At 54.7% G+C, this 27,205-nt stretch overlaps 1 protein-coding gene across 1 annotated transcript; it reads left to right on the top strand.

The window, feature by feature from the left end:
- Positions 1 to 450: 450 nt before the first annotated feature.
- PADI3 (peptidyl arginine deiminase 3) lies at positions 451 to 26,247 on the top strand. The gene is made up of 16 exons (XM_045585154.1): positions 451 to 579; positions 5,036 to 5,216; positions 7,455 to 7,527; positions 11,226 to 11,287; positions 12,430 to 12,547; positions 13,090 to 13,215; positions 14,763 to 14,941; positions 15,161 to 15,264; positions 15,369 to 15,480; positions 17,667 to 17,774; positions 19,080 to 19,231; positions 21,115 to 21,259; positions 21,346 to 21,448; positions 22,750 to 22,832; positions 23,462 to 23,587; positions 25,302 to 26,247. Exons 1-16 carry the CDS (start codon positions 488 to 490, stop codon positions 25,533 to 25,535), a joined length of 1,998 nt encoding a protein of 665 aa, XP_045441110.1. The 5' UTR covers positions 451 to 487; the 3' UTR covers positions 25,536 to 26,247.
- The last annotated feature ends 958 nt before the right edge of the window (positions 26,248 to 27,205 follow it).

Raw genomic sequence — 27,205 nt, 5'->3', positions numbered from 1 at the left:
CTTCGGGGCGCTTGTAAAAAGTCCAGGTGCATCAGACTGAGGCCGGGCCCAGGACTCTGCATTTTGCCAGCTCCCCAGCAGGGTAGAGAAGCCACCCATTTTATTCTGAAAATGCAGGAAAAGGGGATGAGGAGAATGGGAAGTGAGAAACACAGACCAATACTGCACAGCTCTGTACCCCACCATCTCCCACGCCCCCAGGCCCTTGTGCTCTGGCCAGGTACCTGTAGAGACTTGCTCCCCTTTAAAGCCAGAAATTAACTCCCTCAGTGCTGGGGTGGAAGCAACAAGTTCCTATGCAAATCAGGTTTCTTCCAGCCAATCCAGAGATCCTGGCTCTAGGAAGGGGCGTGTCCTCCAGGACGGCAGCCAATGAGCTAGCACCCTAGGCTGGAGGGGCAGGGCCAGGCTCTTTTAAACCACTGGCCAGGGGGCCTGCAGGTAGGCAGTGCTGGGTTGTGAGGCCCCAGCCCTGTTGGAGGCCAGCATGTCCCTGCAGAGGATCGTGCGTGTGTCCCTGGAGCACCCCACCAGTGCCGTGTGCGTGGCCGGCGTGGAGACCCTGGTGGACATTTATGGGTAAGAGCCGGAGGCCTGGGCTCTGCAGGCCCACGGTGTGAGCTCCCTATGAGCTGTGTAGGGCATCTTCAGGCTCTGGCCTGGCTCAGCTGCCTTCTCCTGAGCCTTGGCCTTGGAACACCAGCCAATCACAAGAGCTTGGGTAGTCACCTTTGGCGAGGAAAGACCCTAGCCAGGAAACTCGAAGTGTGGGAGGCCAAAGGTGGGTAGAGAGAGGCTTATGGCGGCTGAACTCTGGCCAGGGCCTTGGGGAGGAGGGGATGGTGGTGGTGCTGGAGCCACGGGGCTTGCGCATTTTCTCAGTCTGGGGGACCCTGCAGGCTGGGCTGAGGGTCTGGCTGAGCACATAGAAATAGGAAGAGACATACTGCCCTCCCCATCCCCAGTTCCTGCATCAATCTTCTCCCCCCCCCCCCCCCCCATTACTTACACGTCTATAGCACTTACCCAGGGCCAGGCCCTGTTCTAAGAGCTTAACAAGCCTCTTCAATTTAACCTCCACAACCACCGTATGAGCCAAGTTTATTCCTCTTCGTCTTATTTGACAGGTGAGGAAACCGAGACACAGGGAGGGCCAGCCATTTGCTCGGGTCACACAGTTACTAAGTGGCCAAGTCGGGATTCAAACCCACCCATGGCCAGGAGTCTTATGGACTTGGCTGCCCGCCCCTTGAGGAGGAGGGTTTGCTTCCTCCGGCTGTTGGATGCCCATGCATTGTGCCCCCACCGCGGACGGGACTCCTGCCCGGCAGCCAGAGCAGTCCTGGGTTAGTGGGAGGTCTCTTCCGGCTCAGAGAGGCCATGATTGAGCAATCCTGACGCTCGGACGGTGGGCCAGCGGGAGAAGGGGCAGTGGGCATGGTGACTCAGTCCTGGCTCCGCGTTTTCGCAGCTGTCTGACCCTAGGAAAGTCGCTTTACCTGAGTCCTCCGTATGATGGAGATGATATAATAATAATAACAATAATAATAATAATAATAATAATAATATCAGCAATGATACTTAGAGCCTGCTCCACCCAGTCACTGCCTGGCGCTTTACATATGTTTGCTAATTCCCTTAACCATTCTAGGAGGCAGACATTATCATCCTCCCCATTTTATAGATGGGGAAACTGAGGCACAGGGAGGTTGAGTAACTTGCCCCATGCGTCACACAGCCAGCGGGGAGTGCAGAGCCAGGAAGCGACCCGAACAATTTGGCCTTTAGTCCCCAGGGCTCTTGGGAAGATTGAGTGAGATTGTGCGTGCAGAGCATGAGGTGAAGCCTGGCCTGTGGTGCACACTCAGTTATGGTGACTGCCACCATGATTATCATCCTTGTCACCATATCGAGGCTTTATCCTGACCCTGTGGACAGCCTCAAGTGTCCCCAAGCCTGCCATACACCGGGGAGCGACCTCTGAACTGTATTGGAAGAAGGAGGAGATGAGAAAAGAGACTGTAGCATAGGCTGAGCAATCAGGGCAGGCTTCCTGGAGGAAGGGCACCAGCCAGACCCTTGAGGGATGAGCACAGGCACGACACTAGGCCGCTCTGTCTGAGGCAGAGGATTAAACCCTGTCTTCCTGCCTCGTGTTGGGTTGGAGATGGCCCTGACTGGGCGGGGGTGGGGGTGGGGGACTCTGTTTTCCGGAGCAGGGATTCCTGTGCTGAGCCATGCCCCGGGGACGAACGTACAGCCAGGGTTGAGAGTCGCTGCCCTCGGTGGAAGGCAAACAGCCCGCGTCGCCCCTTGCTCAGCAGAGGCGGTCTAATGGGGTGGAAAGGCTTGGGCACCTGTGGGCCAGTGACCCCGAGGTTTGGTCTGAGCTCTGCCACCATTTGTAGTGTCATTTGGAACAACCTCCTGCTCCTTCCTGGGCCTCGGTTTCCCCATGTGCCCTGAAAAGCAGTGGGTTTCAAGCTCTGCTCCCAGGTGCCTCTGAGGTGACAGAGCAGCTCCCCGCTGTCTGCAGCTGATTTTCTTTTCTTTTCTTTTCTTTTCTTTTCTTTTCTTTTCTTTTCTTTTCTTTTCTTTTCTTTTCTTTCTTTTTTTAATATATTTTATTGATTTTTCACAGAGAGGAAGGGAGAGAGATAGAGAGCCAGAAACGTCGATGAGAGAGAAACATCGACCAGCTGCCTCCTGCACACACCCCACTGGGGATGTGCCCGCAACCCAGGTACATGCCCTTGACCAGAATCGAACCCGGGACCTTTCAGTCCTCAGATCGATGCTCTACCACTGAGCCAAACTGGCTTCGGCTGCAGCCGATTTTCAGCTGAGAGCTCTGACTGAGAGGCCAGGATCTGGGAGCCTCACTGAGCGGGAGGAGCAGCTGGTACCTCCCCCTGGAGCCAGAGCTGCCTGGGCCTTGGTCTCCCCTGTCCCTGGGGGCCATTCGGGGGGAACCTTGATGGTCATCTTGTCGACCTGTGTGTTTTCAGCTACAGGGGCCTTTCCTGTCAGTTCCTCGGCTTGGAAAGTCTGCTTTTGTCTTCCCAGAGGCCCATGGGTTTGGGTTTGCAGGGGAGTGGGGACAGAGCGGGCCACGAGTCCTGGTTGTCACTTACTAGCTGTGTGACAAGTTATGTGTCATCCCTGAGCCTCAGTTTCCTCATCTGCAGAGTGGGGATGATATGGCGATGGGAGCCGCCTGCATCACCGTTCTCACCATCGAGGGAAGACACGAGGCTCCAGGGGAGACCTGACTTGTCCTGTTTCCCAGGATGGGGTGGGCTCACCCGGAGTCACCCCGTGGGCCCTGGGGCACCGGGCTCCGGCATTGCTGAGCCAGCCCACCCTCGCTGTGCTTCTGGCTTCGCTGGGCATCAGGGTGGTTTTGAGTGCAGGTCCCCGGGCTGCCTGTGGCACTTCTGGTTCTGGAATCACCAGGGGGGTCCCAGGTTGGGCACTGCTGGGGTGACCCGCTGTCCCAGTTTGCCCAGGACCTTCTAGGTCCCAGCACCGAGAGTCCTGAACCCCAGGAAGTGCCTCCATCCCTGGCAGATCCCCTGCCGCGCATCACCCTCCCTTCCCCGCCTCCTGGGCTGGCTGGGAGGGCTTGGTGCTGGGGGCCTTGGCCTGTCCTGTGTGCGGAGAGACTCGTCTGGGAGAAACCGGGGCTCCAAGCCACATGCACCTCCTGGGGCTGGGCCGGGGGGACACGGGCTGGCCACTTCTGCTGACCTCCAGGAAGTGGGACACCCAGATCCTCCCGTACCTGACGCAGGGCCTCCCATCAGCCACCCCTTTGATGATCTTCTTCTTCTTCTTCTTCTTCTTCTTCTTCTTCTTCTTCTTCTTCTTCTTCTTCTTCTTTAAAATATATTTTTATTGATTTTTTTTACAGAGAGGGAGAGGGATAGAGAGAGTTAGAAACATCGATGAGAGAGAGTCATCAATCAGCTGCCTCCTGCACACCCCCTACCGGGGATGTGGCCGCAACCAAGGTACATGCCCCTGACCGGAATGGAACCCGGGACCTCTCAGTCCGCAGACCGACGCTCTGCCACTGAGCCAAACCGGTCTCGGCCCCTTTGATCTTCTTAACACACAGCTCCCGTAAGGAGGCATGAGCACTGCCCTGGGGGTCTGGAGCCCTCCCGTCCGGTCCCTTTGCTCTGCAGCCTCTGTTTTCCCCGCAGCGAAATGAGGGCACGGGTTCCGGTGACCCCGACTTTCTCTCACCCCGAGCACTTACACCCCCTCTCTCCCCGCTCCTTTGATCTTCTCATTAGCCCCCCTTTATAGGCGCTGGCACTGAGGCAGAGGGAGGCCGCCCCGCTCCCTCGAGGTCACACACCTGGTGGCCTTTCCTTCCAATGACCGCATGTGAGCCTCACGATGGCCAGTGAGTCTGGCTAAGTGGGGGGTCATTATCCCACTTTATAGGTGAGGTGACCGAGTGCAGGGAGGCCAGGCGACTACTCAAGGTCACCCGGCTGATGTGTGATCCAGCCTGTCTAGTGTCTGACTCTTGACTCCGGTCCAGGCCCCACCCCTGACCCCGTGGCCCTGAGCCCCGTCTGGCTGCTCCGGGCGGCGGAGCTCTGTCCTCGGCTCCCGGTGGGATCGAAGGCTCTGGGGAGCACGGTGCCTGTGGACACAGTGGGCGCCCCTCGGACAATAAGAAGATGATAAGACTGATTTCAAACAGGACGCCCCGACGAGCTGGAGTGAGGGAAGCGCAGTCCCGGGGTCAGATAACATCTCGGACTTCTTAACCCCACAGTGAATGCGTGGGAAATGCACAGGGGAAATGTGAATGCACATGGAGCCTTGGAATGCAAGACTGCGTATCCATTTGTGGGTGGTGGAGGCTTGACTCCCAGGAGCTCACTGGGAGGATCTGAGGGGCCTGGGGTGGTCAGGGAAGGCTTCCTGGAGGAAGCAAGACTTTGACCCAAAGCTCAAGCAGCGGAACAAGGGCTGCCCCCCCCCCCAGCACTTCCGAGGCTCCCTGTTCTCCCAGGTCAGTGCCGGAGGGCACAGAGACGTTCGAGGTCTACGGGACCCCGGGTGTGGACATCTACATCTCCCCCAGCGCGGAGAGGGGCCGGGAGCGCACGGACACCCGGCGGTGGCGCTGTAACGCAGGCCTGGAGATCATCGTGGTCATGAACTCCCCCAGCAATGACGTCAACGACAGTCATGTGAGTGGGTCCCTGGCCTGGGGCAGCGCGGGGAGGCAGTGATCTAGCCTCTCTGGGCCTTCTTTTTACCCAGAGGACAGAGTAGCGTGGTGAGTAAGTGCCTGGCCCTAGAGCCAGCCAGCTCTGAGACTTAAAGACACAAAGTGTGGCCCTAGCCAGTGTGCTCAGTGGATAAAGCATCGGTATCAAGAGTATGTACCTCGGCTGCAGGCTTGATGCCCCGCCCTGGTCGGGGCGCATGTGGGAGGCAACCAACTGATGTGTCTCTCTCACATTGACGTTTTTCTCTCTCTTCTCTCCCCATCCTTCCACTCTCTCTAAAAATCAATAGAAAAAGATCCTCAGGTGAGGATTAACAGAAAACAAACAAACAAGCCTGGACCGGTTTGGCTCAGTGAATAGAGCGTCGGCCTGCGGACTAAAGGGTCCCGGGTTCGATTCCGGTCAAGGGCATGTACCTTGGTTGCGGGCACATCCCCAGTGGGGGGTGTGCTAGAGGCAGCTGATCGATGATTCTCTCTCATCGATGTTTCTAGCTCTCTATCCCTCTCTCTTCCTCTCTGTGAAAAATCAATAAAATATATTAAAAAAAAAAAAAAAAGAAAACAAACAAACAAGAAACCAAAGTGTGTGACCTTGGCCAATGGTTCTAAGTGGTAGAGCATTGAGCCCATGCACTGAGGGGCCGCAGGTTCGATTCCTGGTCAAGGACAGGTTCCTGGGGCAACCAGTCAATGTGCCTCTCCCACTTCGATGTTTCTCTCTCCCTCTTCCTCCTCCTCTCTCCCTTCCCCCTTTCCATTCTCTCTAAAAAGCAATGGGAAAAATATCCCCTGGTGAGGATGAACAAAAACACAAACAACAAACAAACAACAAACAAACAACAACGCACACAGTGTGTGTCCTCTGCGAGCAGTTTCTCCACCTGTGGGCTGAGGTTGCTTAGGTTATCCCTGCAGCTGCGTGTGAAGGAGAGAAAGCAGGGACCAGGGGGCAGGGAGGGATGCTCTTTCTGGTGAGACATCTTCCCACGGTGACATCTCCCCAAGTTGCCTCTTCTTCCTCTAATCTACTCTCTTCCTGTCCCCCTCCCTTCCCTTCCTCGGGGCATAATGACTTCCCTTCCCTCCTCTCTCTGCTCACTCAGCTAACAGAGTGTCTTTAACCTGCCCTGGCTGTAGGCAACCTTCTGGCCCCAGGGCAAGGTACACTTAGAATGTGGGAGGAATGGGGTGGCCTCTGAGCTTGGCACAGGCGATGCCACCTTATATGGCTGATGGGAACCAGGGCTTGTCGTACGGGAGCGATGGAATTACACTCCATGTCAGGAACCATGTTTTGGAAAACTGTCCCTTTAAGAGCACTGCCCATGAGCCCACCCAGCCCTCCCAACAAGGCGGCTTTGATGCATCAGGCTCCAACTGCTTTATCGTCCTCACCGTCTCCGGCCCCGCCTTGGACAGTTACTGGGTGCTGGTTGTGGGCCAGGCACCGTGCTGAGCATGTTACACGAGTTCCTTCCTTAATCCTCACAGCCTATAATCACTCCTGCAGGTAGGAACTGTCATTATCCCCCGCTCTCCAGCCCAGGAAATTGAGGCCTAAGCAGATAGGAACTTTTCCCAGGATACTTCCACGTGAGGCCTCTGAATCTGAGCCCAGTGCCGCCCGCCCACCGCTTACGACAGCTGATGTTTGCAGGCACTTTCTGTGCGATCAGTCTTTGACACGTGTTGTTTTAGGCTGCACTATAGTCCTCTGAGCCACGAATCTGTATGGTCCCAGTTTGCAGATGAGGAGACTGAGCCGGCTGGGAAAGGTGAAGGGCTTTGGTCAAGGTCACACAACCCAGAGGTGCTGGGCTCTCTGAGTCCAGGCCTGTCTGAGTCCCAGAGATAAAAACATTGGCTTGGAGAGTGTCCCAAACCCTGCCCCGTCTGAACTCCTCATTGTATAAATGGTGGGACTAAAACTCAAAGGGGAGAGGGGCTTGCCAAAATCACATAGTAGCCATCAGTAGCACTGGGACCAGGTCTCTATAGTAGGCCCATTTTACAGATAGGTCAACCAAGGCATGGACAAATAAATGGCACCGAGAAGGCTAAAGGAAGGGCTGAGTTGGTAAACTCAAGCTCAGTGCACAGAGATCTCCTCCCCTCTTTGCCAGATATTCCAAGGTCTCCGTAGGGTGGGGGCTCTTGGCTTAGCCAACATGACCCTCGGCCCATCTCTCCACAGGTTCAGATTTCCTACTACTCTGCACATAAGCCCCTGCCCCTGGCATACACAGTGCTCTACCTCACCTGCGTTGGTAAGTTGGGGGCCCTGGTGAGGGTGTGGCCAAAGGGCGTTGGCCAAAGGCAGGATGGGAAGTGGTTGGGAATGACACTGAGCAAGGATCTTGTTACCAATATAAATGAGTTTTGTTTTGTTTTGTTTTTTAATTAAGAAGTGCACATTTAAAAAATTCAAACAGTAAAAAAGAGTACATAATTGACCCTTAAAAAAACATGGGTTTGAACTGCATGGGTCCAATTATTGATATATATGGATTTTTTCTTTTTTTCCAATTGACCCATGCAGTTCAAACCTGTGTTGTTCAAGAGTCAACTCCATGGTGGGGAATCTGAGTCTGCAGAGGGCTGACTATAGTTATATGTGTGAGGTCAGTGCCCCTAACTTCCAAATTGACCCAAGACTACAAGTTCCCCAGGCCCAGCATCCTTCTAAGATGTGCTGTGTTTATATAAATAGACACATGAATATGTGTTTATTCCCCCTCTTTTGTAAGCAAATGGAAGCATATACAGACATGTAACTGGACCTTGCTTTTTCCAACTTAAATTTTTAGGGGGCTAATTCTTCACAAACTAATATATAAACTCCATGCAACTATCAGACAGGAAATATAAAGTGATTAATATGTTAAAGGCTGTAGAGGAAAAGGTGGGTAACATACATGAATATGTGGGAAATTTCAGCAGAGAGATGAGAACTATAAGAAGGATTCAAATGGAAATGCTGGAAATAAAAATCCGATGAAACATGTTTTTGATAGGTCCATAGATAGACATGGCACAGCTGAAGAAAGAATTGGTGAACTCGAAGACAGGGCAACAGTTACCAAACTGAAACACAAAGAGAAAGAAAGAATGAAATGAACAAAATAACAGAACAGAGATTCAACAGCTCTGGGCTAGTATCAAACAGTCTAAATAGAACTTTGTAGGGCTGACCTTAAATCTCATAAAGAAGCACACAGGGCAAGAATAGCCAAGACAATTTTGAGAAAGAACAAGAGGGAGGGATACATGGTACCAATGGCTTTTCTCCAAGTAGTAGTAGTTGAGGCATCTGATTAAATACAGACCAGAGATCAATAGAGAACTGGCCATAGACCCCACTCATGTGAAAACCACATGAGAATCACTAAACTTTGAACCATATCTCGTATTATATTGATAAATTCCAGATGGGTTAAAACATTTTTTAATATGTTTTTATTGATTTCAGAAAAGAAAGGATAGAGAGATAGAAACATAAATTATGAGAGAGAACCATTGATTGGCTGCCCCTTACTGGGGATCGAGCCTGCAACCCTGGGCATGTGACCGGAATCGAACCCAGGATCTTTTGGTTCTCAGGCCGACACTCTATCCACTGAGCCAAACCAGCTACGGAAAGTTAAAAATCTTAAAGTGAAATCAATATTTTAGAGCTTTTAGAAGAGAATATCTTTAAACTCAAGGTTGTCTTTAACAAGGAAAAATGATAGCACAGATCCTAAAGGGAAAGATGGATGTTAGGCTGCATTAAAATTTAAAACTTCTATACAACAGAGGAATCCAACTCTGGACTGGGAGGAGAAATCTGCAATGCATGTGGCTTCCTTGGAGCATGGAGATTATGGAACACTGCCATCAATAAGAAAAAAAGACAAAGGACTAGAAATAGGCGGAAAATGTGAACAAGCAATTCACAGAAGAGAAAGCCGCAGGGATCAGAGCCCAAAGGAAAAGACGCTGGACTTAGTGCTGCCAAGGAGGTGGAGCTGGGAGCTCCTGGCACTGTGGGTGGGAGTTTGCACCACTATGGGTGGTACAAGCACGTGGAGAGCAATTAGCAAGAAGGTTAAAAATGCTCCATCTTCAAGAGGCATTTTAGAAGCAGAACTGTGAGTTATGGGAAATGCACATTGTACACTTTGATAGCTATTGCCAAATTGCTCTCCAAAAAGACAGTACCACTTGCTATATCTGCCAACAGGGGATGGATGTGCCTTGCCAACACTGTGCGCTATCAGCCTTCTCCCTTTGTGCCAATCAGAGGGGCTGTATCTCATTGTTGCTTTAATTCGCCTGCTTTTAGTTTGGACCGAGATTTCTATCTCCCTGCCTCCCCCTCCCTGAACACACACATTGTTCATTGGAAAGTATCTATATAATAAAAGCCTTAAGTGACCATTACGGCAGAGTGACCAGAACGACTGGTTGCTGTGATGTGCACAGACCACCAGGGGGCAGACTCTCAACACAGGAGCTGTCTCCTGGTGGTCAGTGCACTCCCACAAGGAAGTTGGGCCCAAGGCTGGTGAGCCTCTCCCACCTCCGTGTCATCTCTAAGGAGCAGTGAGCAGGTGGGCGGTAAGGAGCAAGGGGTCCCAGACTGCAAGAGGGATGACCGACTGCTGGCTTAGAGCCACTCCCCATGGGTCTAAGCCAGCAGTCGGACATCCCCCAAGGGGTCCCAGACTGTGAGAGGGCACAGGCCAGGTTGAGGAACCCTCCCCCCTACCCGCCAGTGCACAAATTTTGTGCACTGGACCTCTTATACACACAGAAAAGTGCAGAAAGCTTTATTTTGGTATTGATTTCAGAGTGAAAGAGAGAGGGAGAGATAGAAACATCAATGATGATAGAGAATCATCCTGCACACCCCTTACTGGGGACAGAGCCTACAACCCTGGCATGTATTCCAACCGGGAATCAAACCGTGACCTCCTGGTTCATATGTCAACTCTCAAGCACTGAGCCACACCGGCCAGACAATAAAGCTTTATTTTATGCACACACATTAATGAATAGTGAAAAGGCAAATGAATAGCCATCGCCCAGGTCAAGAAATGAATCATGATTAGCACCTCAAATAGACCCCTCTCTGATCTCCAGCCTCCTTCCTGTAGACAGTATTTGCTTGCTTTTCTTTGTGGGTTTGTCACCTGAGTATGCATACCCAAATAATATAGTCTCTTTTTGCAGCTCTTTGAACGTCCTATGGAAGGAATCACAGTGTACATATTATTTTTCCGGTGGGACTTCTTTTGCCCACATTCTGTTTGTGGGATACATTCATTCACTGGTTGCATGGTGGTTGGGGATCTTTCCAAGTTTAAAAATTAATTCCAATGTTTCCTTCTTCCCCCTCCCCCTACCTCTCTCCTGTGAATGCCCCGTTTGTGTTATAAAATCTCCCCCGGTTCTGGGGAGACATGTTTAGAAGGTGGATGGAAGCTGGGATTTTAAGAGTATGGGATGAAGGTGAAGCCCAGACAGGCCACAGCCGGCAGATGGCGGGGACCGGGTTCACATCCACGTCTGTCTGACACCGAGGTCCAGGCTCACTCCCCCATCCCAAGGAGATGAGGCAGCTTCACACAGACCAAGAATGCCAGGGCAACCTGAGCTCAGTGCAGGGTGTGCCCCAGACAGTGAGGGCTGTAGGGATACAGAAGAGGGAGAGATCAGGGAAGGCTTCATGGAGGGGGCAGCATTTGTCTTGGGCCTTGACTCTGACCCTGCTTCCTCCCCAAGGCTGCTTCCTTTCCCCAGCCCAGGGAGAGAGGCTCCAGATGCCCCCACCCCACCTCTGGGCAGGGTCTTCTTGGAGATTACTTCCGTTTGCCCAGCCCCAGGTGGGCCCTGAGAACAGAAGGAAGAAGGTGAAGGTCATAGGCCTGTGTTGACCTCCTGGGAACCCAGTGGTGACGTACCCTCTGCCCTCCCCTTGCAGACATCACTCTGGATTGTGACATGAACTGTGACGGCAGGCAGGACGGGAGCTTTGTGGACAAGGTAGGACATTTGCCCTGGGCCCAGAAAGGGGTGTGGATTCTAGAACTGCTCTAGGTTGGGTTCATAGAGGCGAGGTTGTGACAGGCACAACCAGCTGATGCTGAGGTCAGGAGAGCCAGGCCTCTTCCATTACCAGGAGAGAAGCCATCACCAGGGACTAGGAAGCACACATGTGCTCAGCGCTAGGCTAGGCCTTGCTTTGTGGAAACCTCCTTCTGTATTTTTCTATCTAGGTTGGGGGTCAATAAACGTTTTCTGTAAAAACAAGATAGCAAAATATTTTAGGCTTCGCAAGCCATTCAGTCTCTATTGCAGCTACTTGATTCTGCCATTGTAGTGTGAAAGAGCTACAGTCGGTATGTAAACAAGTGCATATGACTATGTTCCAATAAAACTTTATTTACAATCACAGGCCAGGGGCCATAGTGTGCTAACTCTTTGATCTAGGAGTAAAGGGAAATCTACCATTATAACAGTATAAAACTGTTAGAGAACTCTGGGCTGAATTGTGGTGGTACTTCATGGTAGTAGGAGTTCGGAGGAAAAGGGCAAGGTGGGCTGGGTGAGCGAGGAAGATTTTCTGGAAGCAAGTCCACTTGAGCTGGACGTAAAAAGGGAGGGTAGTCCCATTGGAGGGAACAGCAGGAGCTGAGGCTGGAGGGAGGGATGGACTTAGAATTAGGAGGTTGCCTGTTGCGAAAGAGAACAGACAGCCACGAAAGACAGCTGCCAGTTTGGAGGTGATGATGTGGGCAGTGGAGAGCCATTGCTGTTCATTTTCTTTCTTTTTAAAAAATATTTGTATAGATTTTAGAGAGGAAGGGAGAGGAAGAGAGAGACAGAAACATCAATAATGAAAGAGAATCATTGACTGGCTGCCTCCACGTGGCCCCCACTGGGGATCAAGCCTGCAATCCAGACATGTGCCCTGTCTGAGAAGCAGACTCCTGGTTCATAGGTTAATGCTTCATCACTGAGCCACACCGGCCGAGCCATTGCTGTTTCTTGAGCAGGAGGCGCTTCAGTGAGAGCAGACCTGTCCTCAGAGGGCAGGATGGGATTGGCCAGCCAAGAGGATGCTGGGGAGGGTGGCACAGGTGTGCCCCCCCCCCCCATCACCAGCTTTGCTTTGTCATTGGCAGCGCCAGTGGGTCTGGGGGCCCGATGGGTATGGGGCCATCCTGCTAGTGAACTGTGACAGGGATGACCTGAACTGTGATGACCGGGACAACTGTGACCAGCACGTGCGCTGCCTGCAAGGTGAGGGGCCCAGGGCAGCCCGTGTCCCCGGGTGTCCAGGGTCACTGCTCACCTCATTTGTAGGGACTCCAACCCATAGGCACGGCCGGAGGTCCAGCTCCCAGACACACCTTTTTAAAAATATATATATTTTATTGATTTTTTTACAGAGAGAAAGAGAGAGGGATAGAGAGTTAGAAACATCGATGAGAGAGAAACATCCATCAACTGCCTCTTGCACACCCCCTACTGGGGATGTGCTAGCAGCCAAGGTACATGTCCTTGACCAGAATTGAACCTGGGACTTTTCAGTCCGCAGGCCGATGCTCTATCCACTGAGCCAAACCGGTTTCAGCCCAGACATACTTGGACGGTTTTCTCAACCTGCCTTGGGCTGGCAGCTGCCCCCCGCAGCATCCCCAGTGCCATGCACGCCCCAGGATGGGACTCAAGAAAAAAGCTGTCCCCTTCCTTTCCCTCCAGGGGAGCAGGGGGTGTTAGCATTATCTGAGCACCTCCTGTGGGCCAGACCCTTTCCCCACATTCTCTGTCCGGCTCCTCAGACCTGGAAGACATGTCCGTCATGGTCCTGCGGACCCAGGGCCCCGCCGCCCTCTTCGATGACCACAGACTCGTCCTCCACACCTCCAGCTACGACGCCAAGTGGGCGCGGGTCTTCCACGCCTGCGGTGAGTTCACGCCCCTCCCCCGCTGCCCAGCGCCCGGGGACAGCTCTGCCCGGGCTCCCGGGTGCCCTGGGGGCCGGAGGAACGGTCAATGCGTGCGCTCCGGGCCTGGCCAGCTGGCGTCTCCAGCATAGGCCTGGCCCGAGGTTGTCTTACTGGATGAATGGATTTTTAAAATGTATTTCAAGCACGCCTAGAAATGTTTGCTCTCAAAATACTTCAAGTGTGCACAAAAGCAGGGAGAACAGTGTCACGAACGCCCAGAGGCCAACCCCTCAGATTGAGCAGGGATCGCTCTCCGTCCTTCTTGTTTCCTCTGTCCCTCGCTGATTACCCAGGTGTTCCTCAGCCAGTCCCGGGCACCAGGGGCACGGGCCCTGCAGAATTCAGGGTGCATTTCCCAGAGAAAAGCCATAACTACTTCACGCAGCCGCAAGGCCAGTTCCGCCAGTCCAAGCAAGGATGCAAAAGACCTCCTCACAATACAAATCAACACAAGTCATAAGATGCTCACTTTTTAAAAAGACCAAACAGTATCAAAGCATCTGGAGTGAAAAATAAGAGACCTTTATCCCTAACCCTAAACCTGACTCTTAAAATGTGTTCACTGATAAGGATCCAGTATGTGTTCTAAGCACTTTTCCTATATGTACTGAATGTGCCTTTGTGTGCGTGTGTGCGTGCACACGTGTGTGCGTGAGCATGCAGGTGCATTCATGGTGTGCCTATTCTGCTTTCCAACCTGTTTCTTTCACTGAACCATATACTCAGCCCCTCTTTCTGTGCATTTATCGGGTCTGCTTTATTCTTTTCCCCAGCTCCATAGCCTTCCAAAGCTAGCACCCTACCCTGCCCCCTGGGTCACTCGGCTGCTGATTTTACAATAGGTTCATTGAGGGCAAAGGCCTAGCTCATGGCGGTATCCTGAGTCCACAGCTGTGCCTCAGACACACATAGTAGGTGCGCAGTGAATGTTTGTTCGATGAACACGCAAACCACCAGTGAAGACCCTGGTGTGTGTCTTTTTAAAAAATATATTTTATTTATGTATTTATTTTAAATATATTTTATTGATTTTTTACAGAGAGAAAGGGAGAGAGAGCTAGAGAGCTAGAAACGTCGATGAGAGAGAATCATCAATCAGCTGCCTCCTGCACACCTCCCCCTGGGGATGTGCCTGCAACCAAGGTATATGACCTTGACCGGAATCGAACCCAGGACCCTTCAGTCCGCAGGCTGACACTCTATCCACTGAGCCAAACCGGTTTCAACTGGTGTGTGTCTTTTGTAGGAAAGACACCTACAAGTGGAACGGCTGGTTAGGAGTACACGTGACTTTGTTAGATGTCGACAACGTGTTCCCCAGCCCCAGCCTGGCCCACAGGGAGTATTAAGCACCCTCCCCCCCCCCCCCCCCACTTTGCCAGTGGGAGGTGAGGCGCCAGAACTGTCTGGCTGGCGTTTGGGGTGAGGCCACACAGCTCTCCTGCGCCCCTCACGCTGCCCGGGCCCCCCCGGGAGCCACAGCTGCTACTCTGGTCCCCTCCCAGGCCCCGAGGACTCGTGCGAGGCCTACAGGCACGTGCTGGGCCGGGACAAGGTGTCCTACGAGGTGCCCCGCTCCCACGGGGACGAGGAGCGCTTCTTCGTGGAGGGCCTCTCCTTCCCCGACGCCGGCTTCCCCGGCCTCGTCTCCTTCCACGTCACCCTGCTGGACGACTCCAACGAGGTAGGGCGGCCGGGCAGAGACCAGACAGAAAGGCTCTGTCCTGGGAGAGACGGGCACTGCTGGTGGGAAAGACCCCAGCTGCCCGCGGCCTCCCCCGCCCCCCTCCCGTCCTCTCTAGAACCCTAGACAAAGCGCTTGCTCAGGGCCCGCGGCGCTGAGTCGGCCCGGCCTCCGGACCCCCCTGGCCCGGGCTCTGTCCTCTGCGCTCTCCCCCTGCAGGATTTCTCCGAGTCCCCCATCTTCACGGACACGGTCGTGTTCCGGGTGGCCCCCTGGATCATGACGCCCAGCACCCTGCCGCCCCTCGAGGTGTACGTGTGCCAGTGAGTCTGGGAACACGGGCGTCCTTCCAGCCCTGGTGGGCCCCCCCTTCCCCACCCGCCCCGGCCTGGCTCTGTCCTGAGCCGCTTGCCCGGCCTGTCTGCAGGGTGAGGAACAACACGCGGTTCGTGGACGCGGTGTCGGAGCTGGCCATGAAGGCCGGCTGCAAGCTGACCATCTGCCCGCAGGCCGAGAACCGCAATGACCGCTGGATCCAGGTACCACGCCACCGGGCAGTGCCCAGCCAGGGCGCCGGCCCGGAGGGGAGGCGGGCCTGTCCCCACGGGGTGGGGCGGGGGCTGACGGGAGCACCCAGGAGGACCTGGGCGCTGGGTCGCCCTCCCTGGCCACTGCTCTCTCTCATTCTAGACCTAGGGCTCCCCCTCTGTCTCCAGAACTTTCTGGAGACCCAGGAACACACTGATGCTGGATTCAACACCCATTCACCCCAGGATCTGGGCTAGGCACTGGGTTGGCCACACACGCCCTGCCCTTAGCAGCCTGGACCAGGGGTCCCCGGGGGATAGCGAGCCGTCTGAGGCATTTTAGATGGCCACCCTGACGCGGGGATGCTGCTGGCTCCCGGCCCCTATGGGAAGGGATGATCTGGCTCCAAATGTCCATAGAGCCGAGGCCGAGACGCCCCAAGGTGGTAGAAATCCCAGCTCTCACCATCTAAGATGCTGCAGGGGGACCCGCTAAGGAGGGTTTGCAGGAGGTGGCATCCCCTCAGTCGGGGGATCAGTGCTGGCCTCCAGGAGGAAGGGCATCTGAGCTGGACCGGACTTGGCAAATGGATGGGGAATGGCTTCTGCCACTCAGTGAGCGCTTACCAGCCACGTGCCATCGCCATGTGCCATTCCATCTTCCTGGCAACCCCCTGTCATTACCCACCGAGGAGCTCTCAGGGGTGCAAATGCCCAGGGCCAAACAGCTGGTGAGGACCATGCTGGGACTCAGGGGATGGTGGCCCTGGCCGAGGAGCAGCATGTGCAAAGGCCCAGAGGTCGGAGGCATGAGAAAGAATGTCACATGCTCCCCTTGGCCAGGGCCAAGGTTCTGTCGGGTAAGAGCTGAGGAGGGAGATCTTGACTGCCAGCCTAGGAGCTGTCATGGCTGGAGGTTCCTCCAATGAACCAAGTTGACTAACGAGACAAGTTGGATTGGACTCTGGCTGTACTGCTGATTGGCTGTGCACCCTTGGACAAATAACTAGACCTCTCTGTTCCTCGTTTTGCTCGTCTGTAACCCGGGGTAGTAATAGTGCCTCCATATAGGTGTGTCAGGGGGATTAATGGCGTTAATACCCATCAAGAGTCCAGGGCAGGGCACCTAACAGGGAGCTTCTCCTTAGGTTTGTAGGTTGTCTATGCTGGGCCATCTTTGCCTCCAGGACCAGAGGGGTCAGAATTGGCCTGGGCACGTTTATGAGTCTGAGAAGGAGGCAGATCTGTATCTCCTCAGGTCCTCTCAGCCCTGTCTAGTGATCCACCCCTCATGACCGCCATGTGGAGGCCAGAGGTGCTGGCTGGTGCCCAGCGCCTTCCTTGTCCAACTCGGGTCATCCCGAGTCCTTCTCTGTGTCCAGTCTGCCCTGACCCAGCACGGGGGCACCCGCAAGGTCATGTCCACGTTCTCATTCATTCCTGGCTTTCTCGCTGTGTGACCCTAGGCAACTGCACTCCCTCTATGAGCCTCTAGCACCTCCTCCAGCCAGCAGGCATTACGGCCCCTGCCTCCTTCACCCCCAAGGCCAAGTTCCCCAAGGCAGAGAACGCCCGAGAGCAGTCTTCCCTGAAGTGCCTAGGCTAAGGTGACCCGATGTCCCGCTTTTGGTGGGACAGTCCCGATTTTTAACAATTTGTCCCGCATCCCGCAGCGTTTTAAAAAAGTCCCCATTTGCCGAAACTGGTTTGGCTCAGTGGATAGAGCATCAGCCTGTGGAGTGAAAGGGCCGGGGTTCGATTCCCGTCAAGGGCATGTACCTTAGTTGCAGGCACATCCCCTGTAGGGGGTGTGCAAGAGGCAGCTGATCGATGATTCTCTCTCATCGATGTTTCTAACTCTCTATCTTCTCTCTTCCTCTCTGTAAAATATCAATAAAATATATTTTAAAAATAAAAATAAAATAAATTAAAAAGTCCCGATTTCCCCCCCGATTTTTTACAATTTGTCCCCCGTCCCATGGCTTTTTAAAAAGACCTGATTTTTGAACGCCGTGAGACGTGGGACATGGGACAAATTGTTAAAAATCGGGACTTTTTTAAAACGCCGTGTGACGCGGGACAAATTGTTAGAAGTCGGGACTGTCCCACCAAAAGCGGGATGTCTGGTCCCCTTAGCCTAGTGCCCAGCAAGCGTGGGAAGTGGTGGCTGTCCACAGCGGCGTCTCTCTCGTTCGCAGGATGAGATGGAGCTGGGCTACGTCCAGGCGCCGCACAAGACCTTCCCGGTGGTGTTCGACTCGCCCAGGAACGGGGAGCTGCAGGGCTTCCCGTACAAGAGGATCCTGGTGAGCGGTCCAGGGGCAGCCCAGCCCTGGGGAGCATGGACCCTGAGGGGTGTGGCGTGCAGGGGGCATGCCGGGAACCACGATCTTTCACAACAGGAGTAGCGTTGCCAGGGAACGTGTCGGAGATGCCCAGTTAGATTTGGATTTCAGATAAGCAACAAGTATTTTTGTGGTGAAAATACATGCCCAACATTGCATGGGACATACTTCTACTAACATGTATTTGTCATGTGTCTGGGATTCAGATGCCACTGGGCATCCTGCACTTAAATATATATATATATATATATATATATATATATATATATATATATTTTTTTTTTTTTTTTTATTGATTTTTTACAGAGAGGAAGGGAGAGGGATAGAGAGCTAGAAACATGGATGAGAGAGAAACGCCGATCAGCTGCCTCCTGCACACCCCCCACAGGGGATGTGCCTGCAACCAAGGTACATTGAACCTGGGACCCTGAGTCCGCAGGCCAACGCTCTATCCACTGAGCCAAACCGGTTTCGGCCATCCTGCATTTTTATTTGCTCGGTCTGGCAAGGGGAGCAGGGCAGGGCAGCTGTTAAGAACACAGGTTGTGGCGTCAGAACTGGTCAGCTCCGCCACTCACAGGCTGTGTGACCTTGCCTGAGTCCCTCTCCCTCTCTGAACCTCCTTTTCCTCAGCAGTGGAACTAACATGCTAGCCCTGGCCTCACAGGCGTTGGCGAGGCTTCTCTGTCTGTGCAGGGGGAGCCTGCTGGTGTTGTTGGTAATAGGATAGCTGTGGGGTGATGGCTGCTGACCAGGATCTCCTCGAGGAAGGAGGGGAGATTCCATGGGTGCCCAGAGAATGGGCCCCTCCAACCCCCGCACTGGATCACACAGATGATAGGGGCTCTCACCGCTTAACATCCTGGGAAGCTCTGTCCTCTTCCAGAGCTGAAAGACTGAGGCTCAGAAAGCCACCACCAGCTTCGTGGTCCCAGACACAGGCCACGTGAGAGCAGCCAGATGCCTGCTCTGGGGCTGGACTTGGCAGCAAGTCTGTGCAGCGTACAGGGGTGGCCATGGCCTCAGGCTCCGTGTCTAACATGGCAGCAGGGCCAGAGGGCCTGAGTGTGTCCCAACAGAGGGCCTGTGCATCCCTGAAATATTGAATAGATCAGATCCCAGCCTTTGACTCAGTATTTCCATCTGAAGAATGGGCAGCCACCCTGCCCCACCTTTAAGGAATTCAGAACCCGGAAAGTTGCTTTTCAAGCTCTTAATGATAGCCATCTGCCCCCCTCAGCCACGATGACTCGGTTTCCCCATCAGGGTCCAGATTTCGGCTATGTGACTCGGGAGCCGCAGGACAGCTCTGTGTGTGGCCTGGACTCTTTCGGGAACCTGGAGGTCAGCCCCCCAGTGGTGGCCAACGGGAAGGAGTACCCCCTGGGGAGGATCCTCATTGGGGGCAACCTGCCTGGGTGAGAGGGTGCAGGGAGAGGTGTGGCTGGGAGGGAGGCTGAGGGCAGGGGTGGTGATGGTGGCTACTCCACTCCTCAGAGAGAGCCAGAAAGGAGTGATGAAACAGTAGTCCTGGGTGCAGGGGGGAGGTGCGGCCAGGAAGGCAGTGGGCTGTTCACCAGACACTGTCCACCATTACCTGGGGGGGTTGAGAAGGCTAGAATGAGCAGGGCCCCAAGAGGTCCCTCAGCCCTTTTATTTTACAAGTGGGCTCAGAGAGGATGAGTGACCTGGGAAGGTAACACAGAACGCAAAGTTATAACTAGACTTAGGTCTTCCCATTCAGAAAATAAGTAGATGTTGCTACCAATTAAAAAGGAAGAAAAAGCTGTAAGTCTCAACAGTCCTGGGAGAAACTGCATTTAAGTCAGAGCTTGTTTATACTATGGTGTAAATGACTAACATAAAAATCTTTTCCTGAGAGCAGGAGAAGGGAGATATAAGACATGAAAACTGAAATGGCAGTGACGCATACAGAATAACACATTATGTCTTTATTCAAACGTTACACCTGCATACCAATGGAAAAGAGAAGGGATTATATGATAACTAGAGGCCTGGTGCATGGATTCATGCATCGGTGGGGTCCCTCAGCCTGGCCTGCGGGGATTTGGTTGAAACCAGATCTCCAACATCCACTGAGGGATCCCGGATTGGGAGAGGGCACAGGCCAGGCCAAGGGACCCCACCGGTGCACGATAGGGGCCCGGGAGGGATCATAGGAGGGCTCCAGCCCTTCTCACCCAGTCCCGATCAGCCAGACCCCAGAAGCAAGCTAACCTACTGGTCAGAGTGTCTGCACCCTGGTGGTCAGTGTGGGTCATAGCAACTGGTCAAATGGTTGAACAGTAGGGCATTTAGTATATTAGGCTTTTATCATATAGGATGGTCATTAGCTATGCAACAGACCAACGTGTAGAGTGAACTGAATTCAGCACAGCAGTTAGAACAGACTTGGGATCAAATAACAGGTGACTCCAGAAGCTTTGGGGCGGACTAACTGCCCTCAAACATATGATCCCACAGAAAGAGGAAGTTAGGTATTTTCTCAGAAGGCAAAGAAGAATGGGATCTAAATTCACTACCATAAGGCCCCTCCAGGGTGATCTTGTCCGCCTCTCCCCACTGATGTGCAGCAGGTGAGGCTGCAGTGAGAGAAATGGAAGGCAAACTCAAGGAAGGACCACCCAGCCATGGGGTGAATGTAGGGGTGCAATCAGTGTCTCGGAGAATGGGAGGATGGGGTTTGAGGGCGGCTCTGAGGATTTGCCTGGATGGCGAGCCCTGGGGTGAGTGACCTGTCCTGTGTACCCTCTGAAGAACTCACCTTGGGATCAAATGCCATCTGTATGTATATATGTATGTATGTATTGTGTATGTATATATGTATGTATGTATTGTGTATGTATATATGTATGTATTGTGTGTATATATATGTGTGTGTATATATGTATGTATTGTGTATGTATATATGTGTGTATGTGTTGTGTATGTATATATGTATGTATTGTGTGTATATATGTATGTATTGTGCATGTATGTATGTATGTATGTATTGTGTATGTATATATGTATGTATGTATTGTGTATGTATTGTGTGTATACATGCGTGTGTATATATGTATGTATTGTGCGTGTATATATGTATGTATGTATTGTGTATGTATATATGTATGCATGCATGCATGCATGCATGCATGTATGGTACTTCCTGCTTACAAAGGCAATGCATGCTTTTTGGTAGATATTGCAGGTAGCTTGAGCGCTTGTCTTTCCACTTCCGCACAGATTTTTTTTTTTTTTTTTTAAGTTAAGCAACCCTTTTTAACCCCCTCGGGCCCAGGTCCAGCGGCCGCAGGGTCACCCAGGTGGTGCGGAACTTCCTCCACGCGCAGAGGGTGCAGCCCCCTGTGGAGCTCTTCGTGGACTGGCTGGCCGTGGGCCACGTGGATGAGTTTCTGAGCTTCGTCCCGGCCCCCGACGGGAAGGTGAGGGCCCGGTGACATGGCTGTTGGTGCCTGGGCAGGGGATGCACCCCAGGGCCCGTGCTGAGGAGTCCGCCCTCTCCACACAGGGCTTCCGGATGCTGCTGGCCAGCCCCAGCGCCTGCCTCAAGCTCTTCCAGGAGAAGCGGAAGTGGGGCCATGGCAGGGCCCTGCTGTTCGAAGGGGTCGTTGGTGGGTACCACTGACCCTCGTCACAGCCTTCCACCCCTCCGCACACTCCGGGACTTGAGAGAGGGCTGGCAAATGTCAAAGCAGGGCCGTCCCCCTCCATCCAGGGGCCCTCACCCCTGCCACGGCTCGCCCCGCTCCTCCAGCCACCGTGGGCCACTCGGGGACAGAGCTGGCAGGACAGATGGTGGACGATGGGCTTGGGATGGGCAGGGACAGAGTGGAGACAGGGCCAGCCTCATGGGCATGCGACCAGGCTAGCCCACCTGCCCTCTGCTCAGAGGGCCCCTCCCTTGAGGTTTAATACTTGTCTGCCCCTGTCCTGAAAGTCTTAATAATCTGTGCTTTGTGAGTGAATCCCATTGGTTCACGGAGCATTTAATGGGGGCTCCTGACGGCCCCGTGAACAGTCCTGTCTCCTGCCACCTCCCACGGCCCCAGGCTCCCCTCCCAGTCCCTGCCAAGCCGCCGACCCCTGTGGGAGCCTGGGTGTGTGTGTGGGGGGGGGGGGGGTTGGGCACATGTCCCCGCAGCATCTGGGTGAAGGGCTGGCCCGGACTGGCAGCTCCATGGGGCACGTGGGAGGGGTGATAATGGGCACCCGGTGGGGTTGCAGGAGGGTTAAATGAGGTACTGAAGGTAGAGCTCCAACCTCAGGAAAGAGCCGGATGCATAGAGGCCGTGAGAAATGTGCGCTGCTGGCTCTAACTTCCCCTTCCCTGTCCAGCCCTGCCTCCTGGGGCCCCCCTGGAGCAGGCAGGAAAGCCAGGCCTCTGGGGAGCTCCATGCTTCATCCCTTGGAGGGCAGGGTCAGGGTTCAATGGTGTGCAGTGGGTGGCTCGGCCCTGCCCCTCCATGAGACCAGAGAAGAGGAATCAGCACCCAGTGCCCTGGGGAGGGTGGTGTAGATTTCCAGTTAAAGGCGTTACCACTCCCAATGAACGCAAGCAAAGGTCTAAGTTCCTAGTACTGTGGTCCCCTGCCCCTCCCACCCTCTCATCCCTCCCACCCTCCCACCCTCCCACACCCAGACTTGCTCTGTGGCCAAGCTGAGCTGGGCTGGCTGGTGCCTGCCAGCCAGACAGGCCAGAAAGCTGCTGACTCTGCAGGGCCAGTAGCTGAGAACTTGGCCCCTGCCTGGCTGCTTCCCAGAGCAGAGGCCCTCACTATTGGCGTTGTTCCCCTCCCTCTCTCTCTCTCTCTCTCTCTCTCTCTCTCTCTCTCTCTCTCTCTCTCTCTCTCTCTCTCTCTCTCTCTCTCTCTCTCTCTCTCTCTCTCTCTCTCTCTCTCTCTCCCCTTCACAGGTAGTAACAACCAGGTCAGCACCATCTCCATCGACCAGGTCCTCTCCAATAACAACCTCATCAGCTACAATAAGTTTGTGCAGGTACAGTGTCCCCATTGGCGGAGCCAACCGGAAACCAGTGGCACAGGAGACCTGATTCTCCGTGATGGTCTCCCGAGGCGTGGAGCAGAGGTGTCCGGCATGTCTGGGAGGACAAACGGAATCTCCTGGGTCCTGCCGGCACAGATCCAAGATGGGGTTGGATAGCAAGGCTGTGTCAGGGGCAGAGCTTGTCCCAGGGTAGAGGCAGGGCTGGATGGGGGATGGCTAAGGGCCGGCCCTGAGGGGAAGGGGGCTGGGGGGAATGGCTGAAGGAGGCCCTGAGGGAAGGAGGAGGCGGGCAGGCTGAGAGGCAGACACTGGGGAGTTGCCAGTGTCTCCATGATGTTCAGACCGCGAGACTGAAGAAGTTCCCTGAGGAGGGAAGAATCTAGAGAAGAAAGAGGGTCAGGGATGGAGCCCTCTGTCTCACGTTGAGCCTGTGAGTAGGACAGGACCATGAGGAGTGGGACAGGACAGTGTGTTTGACGAAGGGATGCAAAGAGAAGATTCATGGGGAGAGTTGATCCGTTGGCACCTGGGCAGCCCGCCTCTCCTTAACCAAACATGACCCCATGGGGCCCGCGACATACATGGCAGGGACTCCCCAACTCTACCTCCCTCTCCCCCAGAGCTGCATCGACTGGAACCGGGAGGTGCTGAAGCGGGAGCTAGGCCTGACCGAGCAGGACATCCTGGACATCCCGCAGCTCTTCAAGACCGAGAGGAGGAAGGCGGTGGCCTTCTTCCCCGACTTGGTGAGGCCACCTCCCCTCTTCCACTCCCGCCCCCCCCCCCCACCACCATGATCTAAGATTTCCTCGAGTTAGACGTTAAGCCTCCCTCTGAGGAGGGGCACACTGCCTGGTCGCTGCCGCGGTTGGGGTTGGGATGGCTGGTGGGGAGGCGGAGAGCAGCAGGGTCCCATCACGGCCAGCAGAAGGGCTGCTAATTGGCTGATGGTCATGGTCATGGTCACGACAGATGCTCACTGGCCAAGCCCCTCGCTCAAGGGCCATCAGGGACGGGCCCTGCCTGCTCCCAGGGACCCCCTTGTATTTGCGGAGTGAACGGATGGTTACCCGGAGGTGTGTAAAGCCCGACATCAGCTGGGGCCGAGGTGCCCATTCTGCTTCTTGTCCCGCTCACAGCGCTCCATCCATCCCCCCACACGCGGGTGCCTGTGGGAGAGGCAGAGATGATAGAGGCTCTCCCTGCTCTCACGGAGCTTCTAAGCTAATCCGAGATGGGAGACTTCTCCTCTGCGGACTGTCCCAGCCATCTATCTTGTATAATCATGTGATGTGATGGTTCAGAGGTTGGACAAAGCACTTGCAGCCTAAGAGGCAGGACTGAAAGTCCAGGAAGGCTTCATGGAAGAAGTGGCCTTTGGTTGATCCCTGAGGGTTCAAAATTTGAACTTGCATCTGGAGTGCCTGGACCACCGGGCTCCACCACAGGGGTTCTGATTGGGCAGGTCTGAGGCAGGGCCTAGACTCTGCTACCTTTCCAGCCAGGACCCAGGTGCCACCATGCTGCTGTCTGGGGACCACACATTGAGCAGCACTGCTGGAGATCACGCAGGTCTCCTCCCCAGCACTCCTCCCCCTCTCCCTCCCTCCTCCCACTCTATCCTCCACCCCCATCCTCCAGAGAATCACTTTCTCATCATCAGAGCCTTGCAGAGAGCCTGTCCACACCACCATTGCTTCATCCCCCGCCCCCTTTCCTTCCGTTTTCTGGCCTTTTTGCCTTCCTCCGTTTCCCCACCTGCAGGGCCTCTCCACTCCCCTTTCTTCCTGCACATTCAAGGCGGCCTTGCATTATGTGTGTGCTCCCAGGGCGTGTTTGCAGGACACAAAGGGCCACCTGAGCCAGCTTCAGCCAGAGAGGACGATGTAACACAAGGGCACCTGGAACCAGCTCTTATCTCTGTGTCCATTCCCATCCCTCCTCCCCTCCCTCCTCCTTCCTCTCCCCACCTCCAGCGTGGCTTCCTTGGCCTCTCTGTCCCTGGGGATCAATATGAATATGACCTCGCATTATAGATATAGACGCAGAGACTGACTTGACTCCTGCCACGTGAGTTTCAGATACCGAGAGAGGATCTGATTGGTCCTGAGAGAGAGAGGATCTGATGGGTCCCGCTTGGCTCAGCTATCTCCCCTGCTCCACAGGCTAGGAGTGGGAGTCTGTAGCACAAGCATGGCAGCCGCCACAATCCCCCAATAGGAAGAGCAGTTACCAGAGACATAAGGGCTTGTGAGGGGGGCAGACGCTCCATGGGAATGCACAGCTGGCCGGAGGGCCTACCAGCCCATGTCCCTCTCCCACTTCTTGGAAGGGCTTGTGGCTATTTGCAAGGTTGTGTAAGAGACTAAGTAATTCAGGTGCTGCCAGCTGTAGGGAAGGCGCCGGGGTGGGAGCCAAGGATGAACCTCCGCCCCTGACCCGGGCCCTCCCCGTCTGCAGGTGAACATGCTGGTGCTGGGCAAGCACCTGGGCATCCCCAAGCCCTTCGGGCCCGTCATCAACGGCCGCTGCTGCCTGGAGGAGAAGGTGCGGGCCCTGCTGGAGCCGCTGGGCCTCCACTGCACCTTCATCGACGACTTCACCCCGTACCACATGCTGCACGGGGAGGTGCACTGCGGGACCAACGTCCGCCGTCAGCCCTTCGCCTTCAAGTGGTGGCACATGGTGCCCTGAGCCCGTCCCGCCCACCCCCCTCTCTCCCTGGGGTGGGACACAGGCCGGGGGATGGAGACTGAGACAGGCCCCCAAGGAAGTGTCAGGAGACCCCAGGTGTCCAGCTGGAACACCGAGCGTGACCCGCCCCTCTCCGAAGCCGTTTTTCCTGCAAGTCTCCACGCCTCGCCAGCAGCCCATTTGGTCCTCAGGCGTGATGCCTCCCGGCCTCCACGGGGGACCTCATTTCTTGTGGCCTCTCATACAGAGGACTCCGCCACACATCCCACACCCCCAGAGCCTTCCCATGGAGCCTGTTCCTCTTTGGGGTCTAGAGACATCCATGCATCTCACCTGCCCTTTGGTCCTGGGTGTCTGATGGAGGAAGGACCCGTGATTCCGCTCCGGTCCTGATTGCCTCTCCTCTGCAAGGGACCGGCCCCGAAGTCAGTCCTTCCCCAGAGGAGAGAGTCCGCCCACAGCCTCACCCGCCGAGAAGGAGCTGGGGGCTCCCTTCGCTTAGGGGGAGCCATCCCTCCATCGGCCACGCTCCTGACCAGACCCTGAACTCTACCCTGCCCCGTGTCCAACGTGAGCTTTCTCGTAGTAGGAGCTCCTGGTGTGGGTTGAAGAAATGATAGTTGTCCCTGAGCTTTATAAACTCCCCATCACGGGCCCTTCAGAAATCTGTGTGCAAAACCCTCCTGGAATCTCTCGGAGATGAAATTGGGGGATTCCTCGCCAAAACCGGTTTGGCTCAGTGGATAGAGCGTCGGTCTGCGGACTGAAAGGTCCCAGGTTCGATTCCGGTCAAGGGCATGTACATTGGTTGCGGGCACATCCCTGGTGTGGGGTGTGTAGGAGGCAGCTGGTCGATGTCTCTCTCTCATCGACGTTTCTAGCTCTCTATTCCTCTCCCTTCCTCTCTGTAAAAAATCAATAAAATATATATTTAAAAAAGAAAGAAAGAAAGAAATTGGGGGATTCCTGGAGACTGGGAAGTCTGTGGGTGCAGGGAGGAGCATCCTTCAGGACGCACAGGTGCTCTGTTGGCCCTAGGACCTCGCTCTGCGGGCGGGGACACCCCGGCAGGATTAGCCCTCTGTGCCTCAGAAGGTCAAACAGGGGTCAAACCTACAGAGCCAGCTCTGGGAATGAACCCTTTGAGCGCAGGGGGAGAGGGAGAGAGAGCGGGTGGTGTTCTCCAGGTGTGTGTGTTACTCATGTGTTTTGTATGGGTCCAGCTGTGTTCCCATCACTGGCTAATAAACCTACAGAAGCACAAACAGTATGCGTCTAATTTTGGCCCTTCCCGGGGATTAGAACTGGGCAGTGAGAACAGCGGCCCGCAGAGGAAGCATGTGCTTGCCTGGCCCCCGGAGAATTGGGGGCGGCGAAGCCCAGGTTTTAGGGAGACGATGGGATTGCTGTGCCTTAGCCATAGGATGGGTTAGGGCTGGCATGGACACATCAGTGCAAGCCCAGGGGTCAGACACTAGGCTGCCAGGACCCAGTGAGCCTGGCAGGGCAAGGGGCGGGGCTGTGGCCGGAAGGTTGCGCCGTGTGTGTGGCAATGGGGGAAGCTGATGTGGGCGGAACATGGGGCAACCTGCTGCGGGCTCTGAGCAACATCCCCTTCCTGCCCGTGGGGGGGCCTCAGGAGCCCCCTAAAAGGCCAGTGAGCTTGCCAC

This window comes from Pipistrellus kuhlii, unplaced genomic scaffold (assembly GCF_014108245.1).
Source record: "Pipistrellus kuhlii isolate mPipKuh1 unplaced genomic scaffold, mPipKuh1.p scaffold_m20_p_2, whole genome shotgun sequence".
Taxonomy (NCBI): Eukaryota; Metazoa; Chordata; class Mammalia; order Chiroptera; family Vespertilionidae; genus Pipistrellus; species Pipistrellus kuhlii.
Note: the sequence above shows the minus strand (reverse complement) of the source record. Positions and strands in the feature narration are given on the sequence as shown.

Excerpts from the sequence above, each read along its gene's own strand:
- PADI3 (XM_045585154.1), top strand. The coding sequence starts at position 488 with ATGTCCCTGCAGAGGATCGTGCGTGTGTCCCTGGAGCACCCCACCAGT. Across the intron at positions 7,528-11,225 it reads GCTCTACCTCACCTGCGTTG|ACATCACTCTGGATTGTGAC; the intron begins GTAAGTTGGGGG and ends CTCCCCTTGCAG. Across the intron at positions 21,260-21,345 it reads TCCCGGCCCCCGACGGGAAG|GGCTTCCGGATGCTGCTGGC; the intron begins GTGAGGGCCCGG and ends CTCTCCACACAG.